The sequence below is a fragment of the Aedes albopictus genome, chromosome 1 (assembly GCF_035046485.1).
Source record: "Aedes albopictus strain Foshan chromosome 1, AalbF5, whole genome shotgun sequence".
Classification (NCBI taxonomy): domain Eukaryota; kingdom Metazoa; phylum Arthropoda; class Insecta; order Diptera; family Culicidae; genus Aedes; species Aedes albopictus.
This window is the reverse complement of record NC_085136.1, coordinates 334,745,681-334,768,054: the sequence shown is the minus strand read 5'-3', so window position 1 is coordinate 334,768,054 and position 22,374 is coordinate 334,745,681. Positions and strand designations below refer to the sequence as shown.

The following is a 22,374-nucleotide window of genomic DNA, read 5'->3' as shown; positions in this document are numbered from 1 at the left end:
TGGTACGGAACAATCCAACAGCAGTAGGCCCTGCGTTGCATATTGCTGCTGCTCCGCTTTGCCATCAGGCTCGTCGCTTGTGCCGGAATAGATATCATTCGTCCGGACGTCACCGTCCGTCCGTACTCTAATACCGAACTCGCACTCGATCCGCTATTTTCTCGGATTGCTTCGATCGACATCGATTGAGTCAATCAAAGGTGCCATCTAAACAGCCGGCGGAGCTGAAAAGCGTGCCCAAACAACCAGCTACCTAGAGACCGTCGTCTCGTCGTGCACGGTTGTCATGGCTCCCTTGGCATGGAGGGCTCCTTTGATGGATGGCTGAAGCGGCGTATCAATCATCGTACCGAGGTAGGATTTTGTTTGTTTTACTGCCGGAATCGAGTCGGAGCAAGATGACGATTGTAACGCATCGTTATACAACTCGTGGTCTCGTCGTAATTACAAAAGTTTGTCACCTACCTACGGCCCAGAAGCCGCGTGGGTTTCCTGATGGTTCATCATTCATTAATCATCATAGCAGGCAAGGGCTTTTCCGTCATATCTCTCTGTGCGGTGCAGAGTCACAGATGCAGATGCAACGGTTGGTGCGTGTGCAGTCAAGTGCATTTGGCGGGCGAGTACATACCGGTATTTTGTGGTTTCAAACAAATGGTTGAGGTTAAATATGCCGTGACCGTTTCATGCGTTTCACCGCTTTGTTGATATTCTTTGCCCGTAGAAAAAAATCACCGGAGACACGATGGTCATTGATACAAATGATTTTGTGGTATTGTGAGTCAGCTGCGGAACTTAGAGCGATTTGACCATTAGGGTGGTCTAAATAGTTATTTGTACAATAAGTTCCAAAAAGGGGAGTTTTTGAGTTTTTCAAGAGTATAGTTTCCTTACATAAACTTTCGCTACAATACACGCTAAAACCGCTCAGCACCTAAATTGCGTAAGACCTACTCATAAGTGCATAATTTCCAGAACACAACAAAAATGAGTAACAGTTACACATTCACAAAAACAGCTCGTACACTCTTCTAGATGCGAAATGTCGATATTTTTTTTTCCAAGGTCAATAGTAAACCTAGCTAGATTGCCGTACCATTTTTTTTTTTGCGAATTTCACGATTTTGCGGACGCAGGAGCTAATTTTGTTACAAATACACATTCAGTGTTACACATTTTTGATGTAGTCTGGGAATTTTTCACTTTTGTGCTGAGCGGTTTTTGCGTGTACACAAGGGACACACAAGAAATTCCATTGTCCGGATTATGATCAATTAGGTGCTACAAATTTCCCTTGGCTTCCATTGCGATAAAATCAGGGGGCCAGCGAAAGGCAAAATCCCCGTAGCTCACAACAAAAACACGTTCAAAATTGTTTGTGTTGAAAATTGATGCATTACACAATTTCCTACTGATTTATTCGCTATCTCCGCGTTTTCGTGTAATTTCGAACGATTGCACGCTAAAACTTTGATAACCTTTTGCTATTTTTACACGTTTTACTTAAGTAATAACTTTTGGTAATGACTAATTCGCAAATGTCGTGCACATCCTAGATCTGTCAGAGTGCCCAAAAGTGTCAATTTCCCAAACATGTCAAATTAATGTGGACTACGGCACATCTATTCGTGGTTGACGTCCGTGCTGCCTCGCTGGATAAAATGCAATGGGGTTGGCTTGTCAAGAGGACTAGGATTGTAAGCCGTTACATATCCCTAGTTGGTGGCTCCAGAGAGGAAATATGTGACGGCAAGTAACCCTACACGGAAAAAGCAGATTACCTAGAAATATGTTAAAAGAACGCAAAAATAAGTAAACCGCAAGAACTTTTTACCCAGCATTGGATTGTTTCCTCGCTCTCCCGCTCGCAATGTTGTCAAAAACGAAGCGAGAAGTAGCTACCTGCGCCAAATTTCTGTTTTTTGCCGTTTAACCAAAAGTGGGTTCATTTCTACCCACTAGGGTACATGGAAAGTCAACGCTAGGTAGAAAGAACTTTGCGATGGGTTGCAATTTTCTGCCGGGATCAAACGGAAACTACCCACTCTGAGTTTTAACGCGGTATAGCCAAATTTGGGTTCTCGCACGGAAGAGCCGATATGAGTGAAAAGAACATATATTTGGGTTGATTTCTGGTTCCGTGTAATCTTCTCGACCAGACTGCCCTGTTGTATTTTTACAAAAGGATTACATTTCAGTAACAAATTTTGAAAACGACGTATAATCAATGGTGTAGCATTGATTATACGCCGTTTTCAAAATTTGTTACTGATTTCAGGTCATGAACAATAGAATTCACTTACATAATTTCAGTTCAAGTCTTCTGACTGATTCCTCTTGTAGCTGATAGTTTTAGGATATTCAACGAGCAGATCTACTGTCGTAGATCATCGACGTTTTCACATGCAACTAGGAAAATGGTCGCTAAATATTTGTGGAAACGTTCACTAATACTGAAAATACTAGCATACCGGGTAGCAGTTCGCAAAGAAAGACCTTGGTTGGATAGGCAAGATGAGATCTAAAAACGGGACCATTTGTCACCTCCTCGACGATGACGTCCAAAATTTAAATCGAAGCATGCCTGAAAAGCGTGCATTGACCTTCATCCGAAAGCATAGGGGAAATATCGTCATTTGGTCTGATTTGGCCAGTTTCTACTATACTCTATTTGATGTAGTATGCTGCCAACCAGATTGATTTTGTCCGTAAACTAATGAATAGGGTAAATCGCCAATTGTTGAACGGTTGGTACTGGCAATTTTGTTTTCGCTTGTTTTTTCGTGCATAATTCCACTTTATGGGTAGTTTAGCGATTCCGTTTGAAGTGCATACCTCGCATTAGTTGAAAAATATCCAGAGAACGTAAAAAAAAACATTTGTATGGGAAGCCTGTTACCCAAATGTTGAACGCTTCCATAAGCTAGCTTTTTCTAATGTTGGACGATTCTCGCTAATTGTTGAACGGTTCAAGCTTTGTTCGTTTTTGATGACGTATAACTCGACATAAACCTATCATTGACCTGATTTTTTTTTTGGCCACCAAAGCCAACATTGACCCTACAGTTTTACGATGTGGGTCCAACAATGGTCCAACATTTGATAAAATTTGACGCGACTTTGACCCGACATCCGATAATTTTTCACTCTGGCGGAATTTTCCCGGGTTTTTCGTGTTTTGTAGCTAGTTAGTCATTTGAGTGAAAAATTATTCAAATGACAGGAACTCGCTCCTCATTTGAAGAGAGCTCTAGTGAACTAAAATCGTTTTAAACATGACTAGATGCAAAAAAAATGACCTAAAGATTTAACTAGAAGCGAAAACGATTTAAGAAAAGAACGCATTTGAAAACCCCTGAAACACTCCTGGATACCCATGGGACCCACTCAACCCCCTAGAACACCCCTGCATCGACCCTGAAATCCCTTGCAAACCCGTGGATCGCTCCTAAACCCCTCTTGAATGCCCTGAAATACTCCTGGGAGCACCTTAACACTCTGAATCCTTCTGGAATCCCTCTGGAACGTCCTTGAAATCTATTGAAAACCCCTGGAACCTTCCTAAAGCCCTCTGCAACACCCCAGGAATATCCCGGGAACGCCCTTGAAACCCCATGACATGCACGATTAAAAGTGGAAAGAAAATCTGACAGTCATGCTAACGTCGTAGGTTATGACAATGTTCAACAATTGGATCTCCGATGCATAATGATAGTGTGATAAGAACAATATTTTTCAAAATGTGATTTTAAACAATGTTGAACTGTTATGGATATCCTTCCAGTTCTTGTACTTGACTTGTGACTTTGTTATTTGTGGTCGATTTGCCAGCAAAGCTTATTTCGTAACATCAATTTCCTAAAATTATTCTTAAGAATTGTGCATTTTTCGTGTCACCAGCGGTACAAAATTTGCAATTAACATTTCTGACGTAAAATATGTAAAATTTTGTAACTTAATTGGAGCAATACATCGTGACACACATGTATACGCATCTACCTCATACGTTTACGTTGGGCGAAAATTACTTAAGTTAGATTTATAATACAATTTTCAGAAACTGTTCAACATTTGGGCTGTGTTCAACAATTAGCGGTTCACCCTACTCCAAATTTCCCAGAATTTCGACCAATCGAAACCCGGGTAGAGATGAATAACAAACCAATAACTAAAGAATAACATATTTTGTCATCATATCTAAATTTGCAATTCTTCAGTTTTTTAAGTATGAATAGCTTGAATAGCAAAATTAAGGAAATAAACTGATTCCGTATACGTTTCCACTATGCAGACGCTGCTGATAGAATCCCTCAATAAAATGGTTGGAAATTTCGTCCGAATTGGAGAAATGTAATCAAGCTGTACTGCGATTCCAGATCGAAATTTGATAGAAATCATTCAAACAGTTAATCATAGTTGCTACTCCATGATTGACTATAACAGGGGTTTTCTGATCTTGCATTACGGTGCAGACTTAAAAATATCCTTAGAGCTCCATATAAAACTTATTTAGGCGATTCACTAAAAAGCGTAAACTGATTAAACTGATAAAACATCACAATCACCAAGGTAATCTTTATTTTTTTCTCTCACAATCCAAGACACATTTCAATAATCAGATAATCATGGCTTACACAGTTATTTAATCTGTTTAGTAAATACCCCTATTATGTATGAAGTTATAAGACACATTCTACCGTGACGTTACAACGTTTTGACGCCTTTTTGGTCAGATTTTCCACTATAACTTGGAAATTCGACCGTCAACCCTCAAATATTATTGCATATTCGGATTCCTTGTAAAATTTCCAATACGTATGATCTGTTGAACAGTTAGTTTTCATCGGAAAAGAATGTTGTAGCGTCTCGCTACTCATGCCAATTTTTAACATACTTTTCCAATGAAAAATAACTGTTCTAGAGATCATACTTATTGTAAATTTTACAAGGAATCCGAATATGCAAAAATATTTGAGGGTTCACAATCGCAGTTACGAGTTATAGTGAAAAATCTGACCAAAAAGGCGTCAAAACGTCACGGCGTCACGGTAGAATGTGTCATAAACAGATTGTTTTTTTTTTTCTATTAAACTCTAGCTGTCCCGGCAAACGTCGTACTGCCTGCCTACTACGTTTTTAACATGCAGTTCTGTACAGAAATTACCAGTAAAATGGAATTCTAAATGTTTCCGTTTCTTTGTTGCTTTCCCGGTCGATTTTCTTTTTTTTTTATACGAAAACGTCGGAGCCCTGCACGAATGTAACAGCGAATGACTTATGTGCATCCGTTGACCCGCTCTCGATCCAAATCGTGACATACAAACACCATATAGATTTTACAAATAACTAGCTGTCCCGACAAACTTTGTCTTGCCCACTTGTGATGGTTTGTCAGCTGTTACGATCATTGCAGCACCGCCCTCTAGATTGGTTTTGTTTCGATCGTGTTGATTTTTTTCCCAGCTCTTAAAAAATCAGTAAATTTACTATTTTCATACTTGTCAAGGTGGTATTGGTAATTTTTTTTTCACATAATAGATAGATATATAGATATAGATACATAAATCGAATACAGCGCAATCGACAGATTTCAGCGAATATTGAAGATTATATCTGTTCCACACTGGCTGGTGGAATTGGAGAAGAGAAATCGCTGGATAGGAGGAACTTCGTAGACTTGGTGGACGACTCTCTTCTGGGCAGTGGACTGTATATGGTTCGAACTTGAGATGTAAGGAAACCGTTGGATTGGAAGTAACTTCTTAAACGTGGAGGACGATTTCCTTACTGGAGAACACTAAACACTTTGGAACTTGGTACTGTAATAGAAACACTACTTCAATTCACTTAGAACTTTCTCTTTATTTCACTTTTCACTTTTACACTTTGGTACGATTATATTCGCGGTTGGAATAAAACTGACTCCGGTCTGGTTGCACTGCGCTATTTATACCCATTTGGGGTACTTCTCGAACTTTCGGGTATCATCCAGTTAGCGTGCATCCAGAACTTTCAGGAAATTTCGTGGTTGGTGCTTACGGTCGCCTGCTGTCATATTGGTGCTACCTGGCCTAGCTGTCAAACCGGCAAACTGGCGATCACCGCTCTCACTCATTGTTTACAATTTACATGTGAGTGAGCGAGTGGGAAGACGGGCGCGTTATAGAAGTATACAGAATAACATACGAAAAGAACCTAAACCAAGCATGACATACGAAAAGGTCTTAATACAAAATAGTGTTTCACAAATTCGATTTGAACATGATTTCTGCCGCGTAATAAACTTCTTCCGGTACGGAACATACTCCCCCCGGTTGAGGCATCGTAGTCTCAAAACTATTCGGTGGTCGTAGAAGATGACAGCGATAGACCGGGCGAGATGGCAGCAAGCATTCCAGTCTGTTGAAGGTTGGTCCTCTGGAGATTTCTTCTTACAGTTAGGAGCGATGAACCTTGTTCGGGGAACTGAGTATCCGTCCAGATGAACAACCTTGGGCTCCTTGCTGTTTTCGAAGCGTAACTCGGTTGAAACATCCGCTTCGTGTAGCTGAAGAATTGATCCGTAGGCGGTGATTGCCATGTCATTTAATTCTTGTATCTCGTAGACCATTGCATTGGGAAACAGCTCGCTCCTGGGTACTTGGACAGGCTTCAACTGAGGTATAGCACTTCAGAGATCTATCCACCTTTGTTGAGATTCGTTGTCTAGTAGCTCTTCACTATTGGGCTTGACTTTCCAAGTGTGTTGGATTGAGGGCTCAGCCACTATGCCAACTGGTGAAAAGGTTTCGAGTGGAACAGAGGGACGCACAACCTCAGAGTACTCAGATAGTTCCACGGATTTCTGGGAAAAGGCTAACGATTGGGTCGTTGTGTTGGTGATAGGATAACGATCGTCTTTGGGATCGCCATACTTAGCAAGAACCTTGAACATTTTCCTCACGTTGTCTTCGTAGAGTGGTAGATGTTTCTCTCTTTGCTCTGATGACGTACGCCGTGGAGACTCGTAGGATGCCGAATTACATGTTTGTTCTCGGCATTCATTGTGTGCCATCACAATGTGGTTGACAAGATTTTTCTCCGGTTCAGTTTCAAGAAACGTGTGATCGACATCAAAGTGTTGCTGGGTCATAACCTGGAAATCGGAATCTTCTTTGTCTTCGTTGGCGAGCATCAAAACTTCGTTCAAGGGTTGTATAGCAGGCTGCGACTTCACACCTGTATCGAAGGATTCTCGATTGGAGCATGTTGGGAATAGAACTGCATGATGGGACATGCAGCACGTGGCTTGAAGTGGTAGGCTGTTAGCTTCATCGAGGCGGTAACGACACTCACAGGAATCATGTTCAGGAAGACGATTGAAGCATCTGTCCCGCGAGCTTGGATCGTGTTTGAATCGGTTCTCCAACATGATGGATCCTGACAGTGCTGGACCACGCCGGTTGTCAAGTTGATCCACAGTCCGTTTGAAAGGATGTCGAAAGTCAAATCGATCTGTTGAATTTCGAGAATGCGTCGGCACAGACTGGTCTTCGTAGATTTTGTTCGTTGGTAAACTACTGGAAATGGACCGAACATGCTCAAGCACTTCGACGTTTTCTACAATTGCAATGTTTGAGTGACGAACTGATGACCCAGGTGTTGCTGGAGCAGTGATAGTTCCCGTCACTATCCATCCGAGGCTGGTAGCACGAAGAGTGGGTAGGTTGTCGCCCAAATCGATGCGATGATGCTTGAAGATGTCAAAGAACAGTTCTCCTCCGATGAGTAGATCGATCTTGTCGGGAATGTGGAATCTTGGATCCGCAAGATGAATGGTGTCTGGCACATCCCAGTCGCTGACGTCCAGTCGTGTAGAGGGTACGAACGGTGTCACCTTGGGGGTCACCAAGCATTCAATAGTAGCTTGAAACTCGGTGAGCCTGGAGCGGAAAGAAACTGAAACCTTCTCACGGGCGATGCTTTGACGAGCATTGATTCCAGTGATAGGGACGTCGGCTTTCGTTTTTGTTAATCTCAAGAGATTGGCCATGGTTTCGGTTACGAAGTTTACCTGCGATCCACTATCCAGCAATACTCGGCATGGATACGGATTGCCATTCTTGTCGATAGCGTGGACCACAGCAGTGGACAACAGAACAGTTTTGGTTTCCTGTGCTGCTCGAAGTGCTGCTTTACTGCATGAACAGATCGTCGACACCGATGGACTTGTCTTCAGAGTTGGAGAGCTGGGAGCAGAAGCACTCATGTCGTGTACTGACTTCGGATCGAAAACGTTGTCTTGGAGGTCCTGAGTGTTTTCTAGGTTGGAATCAGCATGCAACAAGGTATGGTGCTTCTTGCTACATTTCCGGCAGGTTTTGGCTGAAGGGCAGTGTTTCGACTGGTGGCCCTTACGGAGGCAATTGAAGCAAAGACCGATGGATCGTATCTTCTCTGCTCTTTGAGCTGTGGTCAACTGCTTCAATGCCGAGCACTGGTAGTTGAAGTGGTGATCGGAGCAAAAATCGCAGGAAGTGTCACTTGGATTTGAACACACGGCTGCGTTACTCTTCTGGGGCGACAGCTTGAGAGACGACTGCGTGGACTTTGGTTTGAGAACTGGCGAAGCTGGAACCTGTGACAACTCGAAGTTCTCCAGGACTTGGCAACGAGACTTCAGGAATGCGATAGTTGGAGTGTACTTCGGCAGTTCGGTGCTTTTTACAGTGGATTCCCAAGCCTTCCGAGTAGCCTTGTCGAGAGCAGCGGTGATGAGGTACACGACAAGATGCTCAGATACGCCGGTGAGTTCTTGCTTGAGATATCGCAGGCTCTCCACATGTCCGGTTGCCTCGTCGAGCAAACAGCGCAGCTCCTTGGATGATTCGCTGGACATCTTCTTCAGGTTGAGCAGGCCTCGTAGATGACTTTCGACGATGAGCCGTTGGTTCTCATAGCGGTCGCTCAACACTCTCCAAGCTTGTTCATAGTTTCCCTCGTTGATGATTTTGGCGTCGAGAGAACCAGCAGCAGCTCCAACTAGGGCCTTGTCCAGATGGTACAGTTTTATTGCGTCAGAGTCGGCAGAATTTTCCATTAGGTCTTGGAAAATTGCCTTGAACTTAGGCCAGCTGGAGTAAGTCCCGTCGAATGTGGGAATCGGAACTTTCAGGGGTTGCTGCTGGACCACTACGTGAGGTGTGGCGACGGCTGGAAGAGTGTTGCGGTTGAGTGCTATGATCATCTCCTGGACTACGGTGGATGCAGCATCGTGACGATCCTCGAAAGCGGTGTAGATTTCTTCCTGTTCATCCTCAGCGTCGTCGGGGATCAGGGCCATGATCTCGCTGTGGAACTTGCTAAATTCTTCGTAGGCTGCCGCAAGTTTGCCGGTAATGACGTTAAGCTGAGCCAGACTCAGGTGTCTTTGGTCTCGCAAGGTGAACTGGATGCGAACCACCTTCTGCTCGACCTGGCTTCGTTGGCGGAAAAGTCCGTTCAGCTTAGTCATGGTACCACGGTCTACTTGTTCCTGCCAATGAAATCCATGGAAGGATGATCCACTGCTTGATTGGCCTGCATTCGAAAGAGGATTTGGCACTACAGGCATCACAGGATTCATCGCTTCCACTGGATTCGGAACCCCTGTTGAATTTGGCACTTGATTTGGCACAACTGCTGGGTTTGTCACTCCTGCTGGATTCGAGACGGTTCCTGGATTGGGATTCATCTCAGGATTGACCACAGGATTATTCTTATTGACAGGCTTGATCGGAGAGTACTGCACTGGTGGCATTTTGGAATTGCACTTCACTGAAACTGTAACTGTAGTGTTTCACTTCACTCGAAGACAGGAACGTTGAAACTTCAGGAATTGGAATCGATGGGTCGATATCCGGGCTCGAAGGACCAAATTATGTTCCACACTGGCTGGTGGAATTGGAGAAGAGAAATCGCTGGATAGGAGGAACTTCGTAGACTTGGTGGACGACTCTCTTCTGGGCAGTGGACTGTATATGGTTCGAACTTGAGATGTAAGGAAACCGTTGGATTGGAAGTAACTTCTTAAACGTGGAGGACGATTTCCTTACTGGAGAACACTAAACACTTTGGAACTTGGTACTGTAATAGAAACACTACTTCAATTCACTTAGAACTTTCTCTTTATTTCACTTTTCACTTTTACACTTTGGTACGATTATATTCGCGGTTGGAATAAAACTGACTCCGGTCTGGTTGCACTGCGCTATTTATACCCATTTGGGGTACTTCTCGAACTTTCGGGTATCATCCAGTTAGCGTGCATCCAGAACTTTCAGGAAATTTCGTGGTTGGTGCTTACGGTCGCCTGCTGTCATATTGGTGCTACCTGGCCTAGCTGTCAAACCGGCAAACTGGCGATCACCGCTCTCACTCATTGTTTACAATTTACATGTGAGTGAGCGAGTGGGAAGACGGGCGCGTTATAGAAGTATACAGAATAACATACGAAAAGAACCTAAACCAAGCATGACATACGAAAAGGTCTTAATACAAAATAGTGTTTCACAAATTCGATTTGAACATGATTTCTGCCGCGTAATAAACTTCTTCCGGTACGGAACAATATCTAAAATATTGAATACAGAAACTGCCGTGCGCAGCATAGTTGTCCCTTGTTCTATGGGAATCCCTATTAACATGGGACAACTATGCTGCACACGGCATCTAACTGGTAAAAAAATCCGTAAACCTCAGATGCAAGGAAAAATTAATGGAAAGTTTCTGATAAGACATATTTCCAGTCAGTGAAGAGAATTGTCAGACAAAAGAGGCACAAAACAAGCAACAAAGAAGGCGCAGCGATTACTCTTAATCCCAACTGGTAACAGATAATGATATGATCCCGAAATTTTTTGTTGCAGACAAAACGGAAGCTGAATTTGTTTCAACTCATGAATAATCAATTAGGCTCAGTGTATCAGTTATGGCTATAGTACCTCAAATTCGCCATAGTTGATTTTCAACCTTTACAGATACAAATCAACAAGAAAAAATTCGTGAACAATAAATCACGATCACAAAAGATGATTGCAATCTTTCAAACTTCACAATTTGCTCAAATTATGGTAGAAATAAATCATTTTCCTTAACTTTTCGGCCTCCTTGCACCCTATTTCGCCGTAGTCAAGGGCGTAGCCAGCTTTTCGGTAAGGGGGGGGCGAGCAGCCTTACACTGAAAACCACTTTGCAGTAACAAGGAGTTCAAATACTTCATCATTTAAATAAAAATAAAAGTGAAGTATGAAATATGGGTGATTAACTGGAATGGTTCAATGGAAGAATCATATATGATTATAATCCTGAGGAATTCCTCAAGATATTGCTTCAGGAATTTCTTAACAAATGCCATCATGAATTTGAATTTATCCAGCAGTTTCTACAGATTTTTTTAAAATATTTTTCCAGGTTATTTTAATGTAGATATTCCAGAAGAAATTACCTTCGGAAAACTTGCAGTAATTCCGTTGGGAATACCTTCAGAAATTTGTTCAATAATTCCTCCAGAAGTTTTATTACGAATTTCACCATGTATTCTTTTGAGAATTTCCCCAGTAATTCTTTACAAATATCATTCTTAATTCCACCAGAAATCCGTTTGAGAAGCTCCAGAAAATACTTTAAGAATTTCTCCGGAAATTCTTTCAAAAATTCCAATCAAACTAAGATTCCTTTCCTTGAGGAAAACCCTAAGAAATTTTTGGAGAAATTTCTTCGAAAAATCCTTTAATGAATTCCTTCGGAATTACGGGAAAAAAATTCTTTGAAAATTTCTAAAGGAAATTCCTGGAGGAATATCTTTGGAAGTTGCTAGAGGAATGCATTCGGAAATTTTTAAAGGAATCATTTAAAAAATAATTTCAGGAATTTATTTCGAAAATCCATGAGGAATTCCACCTGAAATTCCTTGACAAATTCTTCAGAAATTTGTTGAGGAATTCCTTCATTTCTAAAGCTCCTTGAGAAATTCCATAAGACAATCCTTCGAGAGTTCTTCTACGATTTCCTTTAGAAGATTCTTCGGGAACTCCTTGAGGAATTTCTTTGAAATAGATTTAGAATATTCCTTGAGGAACTCCTTCGGAGTTTTCGTGAGGAATTCTTCCGAAAATTCCTTGAGGAATGCCTTCAAAAATTCTTGGAGGAATTCATCCGGAAATTTCTGTGAGAATTCCTTCCCAAATTCCTGAAGCAATTCTTTCGAAAATATTGAAAAAAAAATCACTAAAAGTCTCTTGAGATATCTCTTCTGAAATTCCATAAGGAATTTCTTTAAAAATCTTTCAAAACTTCCTTGAAATAATATTTCGGAAATTCCTGAAGAAATGCTTTTTGTGATATTTTATTTCCTAGAGAAACTCATTCGGAAATTCTTTAAAGAGTTCCTTTAAACATGCCTTAATAAGGAAAATTCGGAAATTGTTAAAGGAGTTCGTTTGGAATTTTTTTTGACAAATGTCTGAAAAGTCTTATAAAATACCTTCGGAAATTTTGTGAGAAATTTTTTGATAAGTTCGTTGAGGAATTTCTTTCGGTTTTTTATAAATCTTTACGAAATTCCTCAAGGAATTCCAGCGAAAGATCCTTGAGAAGTTTCTTCGGAAATTCCTCAAGAAATTCCTTCAAAAATGTATTGCGAAACTCCTACGAAAACTTGAGTAACTTCTTCAAACATTCCTTCAGAAACACGTTTGGGGATTATGTGAGAAAATCCTAAGGATTTTTTTTGAGAACAACCGTCAAAAATTTTTGGAGGAATTCATTCGGAAATTTTTGGAGGTATTTCAAAGCAAATCCATAAGAAATTTCTTTGGAAATCCCGGGAGCGATTTCTTTGGAAATTCGTAGAGGAATTCCTTCGGAAATTCAGGAGAAAATCCTTTTGAAAATTCCAGGAGAAATTCCTTTGAAAATTCCTTGAGGAATTCCTACGGAAATTCATGGACAAGCTCCTCCGGAAACTCATGGAGGAATTCTTCGGGAAAATCCAGGAGGAATTCCCTCGGAAATTCTTGGAGGAATTCCTTCGAGAATTCTTGGAGGATTTTTTTCCTTCGGAATTTCCTGGAGGAATTCCTTCGGAAATTTATGAAGGAATTCCTCCAGGAAATTGCAGAAGGAATTTCTTTGAAAATTCCTGGAGGATCTCCTTCAGAAATTCCTGGAGGATCTCCTCCGAAAATTTCTGAAGAAATTCATCCGGAAAGTCATGAAGGAATTTCTCAGGAAATTCCTGGAGGAATTCCTTTGAAAATTCGTGGAGGAATTTCTTCAGAAATTCGTGAATGAATTCTTCCGGAAAATTTCTGGAGCAATTCCTTCGGAAATTCATGAAGGAACTCCTTCGGAAAATGCTTTAGGATTTCCTTCGCAAAATTCCTGGAGGAATTCCTTCGGAAATTAATGGAGGAATTCCTTCGGTATTTCCTGGAGGAATTCCTCCGGAAATTCCTCGAGGAACTCCTACGGAAATTCGTGGAGGGATTCCGTCGGAAAATTTCGGGAGGAATTCTTTTGGAAATTCATGTAAGAATTCCTTCGGAAAATTCTTTAGAAATTCCTTCGCAAAATTCCTGGAGGAATTCATTCGGAAATTCATGGAGGAATTCCTTCGGACATTCATGGAGGAATTCCTCCGGAAATTTCAGGGGGACATCCTTTAAAAATTCCAAGAGAAATTCCTTTGAAAATTCCTAGAAGAATATCTTCGGAAATTCTTGGAGGAATTCCTCCGGAAATTCCTCGAGGAATTTCTTCGGAAATTCGTAGAGGAATCCCGTCGGAAAATTTCTGGAGGAATTCCTTCGGAAATTCATGGAGGGATTTCTCCGGACATTCATGAAGGAATTCCTTCGGAAATTCCAGGAGGAAATCCTTTGAAAATTCCAAGAGGAATTCCCTTGAAAATTCCTGGAAGAATTCCTTTGGAAGTTCCTGGAGGAATTCCTCCGGAAATTCCTAGAGTAATTCCTCCAGAAGTTTGTGGAGGATTTTTTTCCGAAATTTCCTGGAGGAATTTCTCCGGAAGTTCCTGGAGGATTTCCCTCCGAAATTCCTGGAGGAATTGCCACGGAAATTCCTGGAGGAATTCTCTCGGAAATACATGGAGGAATTCATTCGGAAAATCCTGAAGGAATTCCTTCGCAAAATTCCTGGTGGAATTACATAGGAAATTCATGGAGAAATTCCTTTGGAAATTTCCAAAGGAATTTCTCCAGGAATTTCCGACAGAATTTCTCCTGGAATTTCTGAAGGAATTCTTCCTGGAATTTCCAAAAAAAATCCTTCAGGAATTTCCAAAAGAGTTTCTCCAGGAATTTCCGTAAGAATTTCCATAGGAATTCCTCCAGGAATTTCCAATGAAATTCCTCCGGGAATTTTTAAGAAATTTCTCGAAGAATTTCCGAAGGAATTCCTCCAGGAATTTCCGAAATAATTGCTCTACGAATTTCAGAAGGAATGCATCCAAGTGATTCCGGAGGGATTTCTCCAGGAATTTCCGAAGAAATTCCGAAAGAATTCCTGCAGGAATTTTCATGAATCTTCAAAAGAATTCGTCCAGCAATTTCCGAAGGAATTCCTCCCGGAATTTTCGAAAGAATTCCTCCAGGAATTATTGAAGGAATTCCTAACGGAATTTGTAAAGAAATTCCTCCATAAATTTTCGAGGGAATTCTTCTTGGAATTTCCAAAAATAAAATCCAAAAAGACTTTCCGAAAAAAAATTCTCCAGGAATTTCCGAAGGAATACCTCCAGGAATTTCTGAAGGAATTCCTCCAGGAATTTCCGAAAGAATATCTCCAGGAATTTCCGAAGGAATTCTTCCAGTAATTTCCGAAGAAATCATTCCAGCAATTTCCGAATCAATTCCTCCTGGAATTTCCAAAGGAATTCGTCCAGTAGTTTCCGAAGGAATTCCTCCAGGAACCATAAAAAGCATTCCTCTAAGAAATTTAGAATGATTTTTTTTCCAGGAATGTGCTAAGGAATTCATCCAAGGATTTTCTCAGGAATTTTTCTATAGATTTCTGAAAGAATTCCTCCAGAAATTTCCGGAGGTATTCATCCAAGATTTTTCGAGGGAACTCCTCAAGGAATTTCCGAAGGAATTCCTCCAGAAATTTTCGAAGGAATTCCTTCAGGAATTTCCGAACGAATTCCTTCAGGAATTTCCGAAGGAATTGCTTCAGGAATTTCCGAACGAATTTTTCCAGGAATTTGCGAAGGGATTCCTCCTAGAATTATGAATTTTTTTAAGGAATTCCTCCACGATTTTTTGAAGGAATTGCTTCAGGAATTTCCGAAGCAATTCCTCCCGGAATTTCCGAAAGAATTCCTCCAGGAATTCCTAAAGAAATTCATTCTGGAATTTCCAAATGAATTCCTCCAGGAATCTCCAAAGGAATTCGTCCAGCAATTTCCGAAGGAATTCCTCCCGGAATTTTCGAAAGAATTCCTCCAGGAATTATTGAAGGAATTCCTAACGGAATTTGTAAAGAAATTCCTCCATAAATTTTCGAGGGAATTCTTCTTGGAATTTCCAAAAATAAAATCCAAAAAGACTTTCCGAAAAAAAATTCTCCAGGAATTTCCGAAGGAATACCTCCAGGAATTTCTGAAGGAATTCCTCCAGGAATTTCCGAAAGAATATCTCCAGGAATTTCCGAAGGAATTCTTCCAGTAATTTCCGAAGAAATTATTCCAGCAATTTCCGAATCAATTCCTCCTGGAATTTCCAAAGGAATTCGTCCAGTAGTTTCCGAAGGAATTCCTCCAGGAACCATAAAAAGCATTCCTCTAAGAAATTTAGAATGATTTTTTTTCCAGGAATGTGCTAAGGAATTCATCCAAGGATTTTCTCAGGAATTTTTCTATAGATTTCTGAAAGAATTCCTCCAGAAATTTCCGGAGGTATTCATCCAAGATTTTTCGAGGGAACTCCTCAAGGAATTTCCGAAGGAATTCCTCCAGAAATTTTCGAAGGAATTCCTTCAGGAATTTCCGAACGAATTCCTTCAGGAATTTCCGAAGGAATTGCTTCAGGAATTTCCGAACGAATTTTTCCAGGAATTTGCGAAGGGATTCCTCCTAGAATTATGAATTTTTTTAAGGAATTCCTCCACGATTTTTTGAAGGAATTGCTTCAGGAATTTCCGAAGCAATTCCTCCCGGAATTTCCGAAAGAATTCCTCCAGGAATTCCTAAAGAAATTCATTCTGGAATTTCCAAATGAATTCCTCCAGGAATCTCCAAAGGAATTCGTCCAGCAATTTCCGAAGGAATTCCTCCCGGAATTTCTGAAAGAATTCCTCCAGAAATTTCCGAAAGTATTCATCCAAGATTTTTCGAAGGACCTCGCCAAGGAATTTTCGGTGGAATTCCTCCAGTAAGTTCCGAACGAAGTCCTTCACGAATTTCCGATGGATTTTCTCCAGAAATTTCCGAAGGAATTCTTCCAGGATTTTGCGAAGGGATTCCTCCAAGAATTTTGGAAGGAATTCCTCCAGGAATATCCAATGGAATTCCTCCAGGAATTTCCGATGGAATCCCACCACGAATTTTCGAAAGAATTCCTCCAGGAATTCCTAAAGGTATTTCTCCTGGAATTTCCGAATGATTTCCTCCGGGAATCTCCAAAGGAATTCGTCCAGCAATTTCCGAAGGAATTCCTCCCGAAATTTCTGAAATAATTCCTCCAGGAATTTTTAAAGGAATTGCTAATGGAATTTCCGAAGGAATTCCTCCCGGAATTTCCGAAAGAATTCTGCTAGGAATTTCCGACGGTAATTCTCCAGGAATTTCCAAAAAAAAATCTAAAAAGAATTTCAGAAAAAATCCTCCAGGAATTTCTGAAGGAATTCCTCCAGGAATTTCCGAAGGAATTCCTCCAGGAATTTCCAAAAGAATTCGTCCAGCAATTTCCGAAGGAATTCGTCCAGTAATGGCCGAAGAAATTATTGCAGGAATTTCCGAAAGAATTCCTCCTGGAATTTCCAATGAAATTCGCCCAGCAATTTCCGAAGGGATTCCTCCCGGAATTTCCGAAAGAATTCCCCCAGGAGTTCCTAAAGGAATTCCTCCTGGAATTCCAAAGGAACTCGTCCAGCAATTTCCGAAGGAATTCCTCCCAAAATTTCTGAAAGAATTCCTCCAGGAATTTCCGATGGAATTCCTCCTGGAATTTCCGAAGGAATTCCTCCAGGAATTTCGCTAGGAATTCCTGCAAGAATTTTCAAAAAAAATCGAAAAAGTATTTCCGAAAAAAATCCTCCACGACTTTCCGAAGGAATTCCTCCAGGACTTTCGGAAGGAATTCCTCCAGGAATTTTCAATGACATTCGTTCAGCAATCTCCGAAGGAATTCCTCCAGGAATTTCCAAAAGCATTCCTCCAGGAAGTTTGGAATTATATTGTCCAGGAATTTCGTAAGGAATTCACCTAAGGATTTCCTCACGAATTTCTCAATGGATTTCTGAAAGAATTCCTCCAGGAATTTCCGAAGGTATTTATCCAAGATTTTCCCAAGGAACTGTCCAAGGAATTTCCGAAGGAATTGCTCCAGGAATTTCCGATGGAATTCTTCCAGGAATTTGCGAAGGGATTCCTCCAGGAATTTTGGATGGAATTCCTTCTGGATTTTCTAAAGGAATTCCTCCAGGTAATTCCGAAGGAATACCCTCAGGAATTTTCGAAGGTGTTCCTCCAAGAATTTCTGAAGGAATTCCTGCATACATTAAAAAAAGACGAGGATGCAGGAGAATTTTATTTTTACTAGTCAAAAACAGCTCTGATCATCTAAGTTTTTCGGTTAAGTAAGAATATAGTTGATCGGTCAGGGGGGGGCCACGGCCCCCCCCTGCCCCCCCCCCCCCCTCGCTACGCCCTTGGGCGTACCAGTTATGGCAAATCCCATAAGGAATGCATGTAAATAGTGCGAAGTGGAACCCAAATTAACAAATGTATCCATAACTGGTACAGGGTTCCTATCATTGGCACACGCCGTAATAAATACTAAAAGTAGTTTTGGCTCCGGTTTTATATTTTTCCTGTAAAGTATGAAAACTAATCAATCATTTGACTTATTGTTTACATTCGTCGGTCTTCTTATTTTTGTAGAGATAGTTTTTCTTAGGTGGTGCGATAACTGGTAGAGGCACCCTATTACGAATCCAAAATCGAAACTTTTTGATGATACATCTTCAGCAGCGTTGCAGTGTTTACCGACTCGAAGTTACCGTTAGAAAATCACAATGCAAGGCTTAAAAATCTCTAAACTCATGCTGCATGATGTTTATCCCATTTTTTTTTCAAGTTGGGACAAACCTATGTCGCATTGGGTAGAATGTCGCAACAAATTCAGGTTGCGACATTGTCGTTATTGTTGCGCGATGGTTGAATTTTGATTCACTGTTTCCAGTTGAAGAGTTCATTGGCTTTCTTAAAAATATCACAACGACAATCTGCAATAGATCTCAACCATAGATTTTGACCGGAGAACACACCAATAATCTTCCAAAAATGAGCGAAAGATCTTAGTACAAAAACAAAAGTAAAAACGTTTTTCTTAGAAATCGTTCAAATATATCGCATTAAGTCTCTCACAAGGAATGGACATTGCATCTCTTGAGCATATTAAATAATCTGTTAAAAAAACTATCAATGATGTCATATGTTTTTCAAAAAAAAAATGTCGTATCTCCTTATATGTGTTCTAGGAACCCTATGAGGCATATATCAACAACCTTGCAAGTGGAGTTATAGCAATGCTTTCCTAGGAATTTGTCAAAAACGTCTCCCAAAATTTAGTTATTTCCTTCGTGAAATATCAAATATTATACCACAAATATGCCAACACAGGACTTTGAAGATATTCTCGGCATAAACTTATCCGAAATCTACTCAAAATGCTTAAATTTGTCTGAAATCATTTAAAATTTCGAAAAATATCCTCAAGATGAGAGTATTGCAAGACCAGGGTTGTTACAACAGCGCGGATTTTGCAAATTCAGCGGATTTCGCGATATTCGCGGATTTGGCGCGGATTTTTTTTCCATGCTTCTTGTAACAACCCTGCAAGACAGCAAGCATTAGAAAATATAATCTAGTCAGATTCAAAATTGAAATCTATGAGGAAAAAAATACGAGTGAATGTATCTGAAAGGAAAAATAAATCAAGGTTTTTTGACGAGCAAAACGTATTCCCAAAAAGAACACCGCGAGGTAAAAAGTCTGAACATTCAAAGTTGCACAGAGAACCATTCTCAATGGTTCTCAACAATTCGAGAGCTCAACATTCAAAAAGTCAATAACGGCACCGAACACGTCCTTACGGTCATTGGGAAAGGGAAGGAATGTTAGTTCGACAACCGTTGCTACTAGAAGCAGTGTGGAATCTACAGTATCCCAGATTTTTCAAGGGAATGAGTAGGATTTGCTTGTAGGCTGAGGTATTGTGTGAATCTAGGAGCCACCTATACTGCCGGTGGAAGCATAATTGTCCCATGTGCATTTTTGGCAATATTGAGATTTTGTAGCCCATGACCATGTATCGTGGGGTACTATCATATGCGAAAATAAAAATAGGTAGTTTGTTCCGAAAATTGTTGAAAAAATGCATGGCCGATTTGTAACACTCTTAAAAGTGGACGCATAAGCGTCACGTTTCATTGGAAATCTTATGGAACTAAAAAATCGCTCTAAAACAAAAAATAGTGCACAAATTAAAAATCGGTCAATGTTAGAACACGATTCAGCACTTATACTTCATAGTTGAGACAATTTACTTTTTTCGAACTTTGGACGCGATTTTCTCGATTGTCTGTTTTTGCACATGGGACATTTATGCGTCCACCGGCAGTATAGTAGGCAGTATGATCGGAAAGCGACCACACACGATAATTCTCGTCCGATTATCAGAAAAAAAAATAAAAAAAAAGTTACAATGTCTATGGTACTACACTGCCGTCCTACGCATAATTATCCCATGTTATATGGGAATCCCAAACTAACATATTTACGCCGTTTGGCGCCCAACCCCTGCGTTTTAATACAATTAATGCTGGAAGATTCTCGCTCTCTCTTAGTGTTTTATTTCTCTCTTTCAGCTTAGTATTTTACGAGTACCTTCACAATTGAGGGGATTAGAAGCCAAGGAGTGAAGTGACAAAAATCTACTTTCGAGTAAATGAGGTTTAAAGTTTTCACCATTTTTCACCCCATATACAAAATGTATGAAGTTCTAAATCGACCCAATTTTCTCCGATTTATTGAAATTTTCTAGCCATCGTAAAAATAAACTTAAAAATGTTCCTGAAAGCCAAAAATCTAAAGAATTTTTTGATATGCTCAGCTCGAAATCGACAAAATGGTCACTTACACCCCTTTGCATCTGGGCTCCTCAATTATTAACTGAGATCCCCCACTGCCAATGACTATTTCGCATATGTATATCGTGTGGTAGTCATGAAGATATTTTATACACAAGATAGCTAAGGAAATTTCCATTACGAAACGTTTCCGGGCCAACCAAAAATCGATCCCGTCACGCTCAGCAAGGCTATTCATTCTAATTTCCTCTGGATCAGAAACAAACATTGAACGTTTTTGTGATTGGAAGTTTACCAATTTACTTCTTCTTTCCGGCTTTCTTCTTTCTCTGGGATTTCTTCAGGTTTACTTGTTGGGATTGCTCCAGAAATTTATTATGAGATTTATGATGTAGATTTCCTACTTGGATTGCATCATAAATTGTTGTCAGAATTCTTCCAGGGATTTAGCCAGAACCCTTAAGGAATTTGAGGTGGGATTCCGTCAGGAATTCTTGTTGCGATTCCTTCAAGAATGTTTGCTTCGTTTCTTGTATGTATGTATGCTGGTGTTTTTCCAAGCATTTCGCCGGAAATTCTTGCAGGAATTCTTTCGAGAACTTTATAATTGATCCATTCAGATGTTTCCCTTAATGATTTTTCCAAGCATTCTTCCTGTGATTCATCCAGAAGCTTTTCTTGCGATTCATTCAGGAACTCCTGCTGGGATTCCTCCAAAAATTCTTGCTGGTTCTCCTGCAGGACTTTTTCCAAAAATTTCGGCATGAACTCCTAGAGCAATGTTTCTTTATGGATTTTTCCAATAATTCCTCCTAGAATTGCTTCGTGGATTTATACTGGGATTTTCCTAGGGATTCTTTCAAGAAATCCTGCTGGAACTTCTCTGTATATATCTGCTTTGATTGATTCAGGAACTTCTGCTGGATTCAAGCATTTTTCAGGAAATGTCCATAAGAGCCCCATCAGATATTTCCCTAAAAATTGCTCATGCATTCTTCCTATGATACCCCCAGGAACTCTTGCTAGGATCCCTCCGAAAAAATTTGCTGGTATTCCTGCAGAACTTTCCAGTAATTTCTACACGAACTCCTCTAGTGATGTATTCAGAGATTTCTGTAGATATTTCTGCAATAATTCCAATATGAATTACTTCGTGCATTCATCCATGAACAAATCTATGGATGGTATAAAATTCCCAAATGGAGGAGAACGTGCCCCTGGAGCCGAATGAATAATTCTAGCGATTTTCTTAAGGATTTTTTCATGAATTCCTCTTAGGATTCCTTCAGGAATCCTTCTAGGAATTTCCTAAAATGTTCCTCTATTAATGCCTTCAGTTATTACTCATATAGATTAATCTATTAAATTCCCCAATTTGGCATCCTCTTTGGTATTCTCGGCGGTTCCTCTTGGGATTTTTCCAGGGTTCCAGGGTTTCCAGGGTCTTGGTATTCCTATAGAAATTCGGCGCAGTATCAAAACGTCCGAGGCCATAATGTCCCAGGACTTTATGACGCATTTTCCAGGGGGCATAGCATCCAAACATGCAGATATGTCAAGAAGTTCAAGGGAAGCAGGCACATAGGATATTATGACGCATCTCTTGGTCGTTGTTTCGCCAAAAAGCGCGACTTAACAACCGGGACAGTATGGCCTCGGACATTGTGATCAAGGTCTAGAAATTCTTGCTGGAAATTCTCCTGGAATTTATCGACCCATTTCTGATGTAATTCCTCTTGAAACTGCTCCAGATATTTCGCCAGTACTTTGTTCAATAATTCCTCCATGAGTTTCTAAAGGAATTTCATCTGATAACCTAACAGAGATTTCTTCAAAGATTGCAATAATAATTCCTTCAATGGTTTTTCAGGAATGATTCCAGGAATTCCTCCAGAAATGCCTCTAGGAATTTCTATGGAGATTGCAGTAAGCATTCTTTCAGAAATTACTTATGGGATTTTTTTTTTTTTTTGTTTAGAGAGACTTTACCTCTGGGGCATTCGTCTCTGCCATTATGGGATTTAT

At 40.4% G+C, this 22,374-nt stretch overlaps 2 protein-coding genes across 3 annotated transcripts in view; both read right to left on the bottom strand.

Annotated features, from left to right (window-relative positions):
* Positions 1-22,374, bottom strand: part of LOC115264234 (major royal jelly protein 1) — an 85,801-nt gene that overhangs the window by 61,425 nt on the left and 2,002 nt on the right. The gene's annotated exons all lie outside the window — the stretch shown is intronic.
* LOC134284122 (uncharacterized) lies at positions 6,671-9,493 on the bottom strand. Its single transcript, XM_062842430.1, has one exon. It carries the CDS (start codon positions 9,491-9,493, stop codon positions 6,671-6,673), a length of 2,823 nt encoding a protein of 940 aa, XP_062698414.1.

What these genes read in the sequence shown, in the direction of transcription:
- LOC134284122 (XM_062842430.1), bottom strand. Translation starts at nt 9,493, where the DNA reads ATGACTAAGCTGAACGGACTTTTCCGCCAACGAAGCCAGGTCGAGCAG.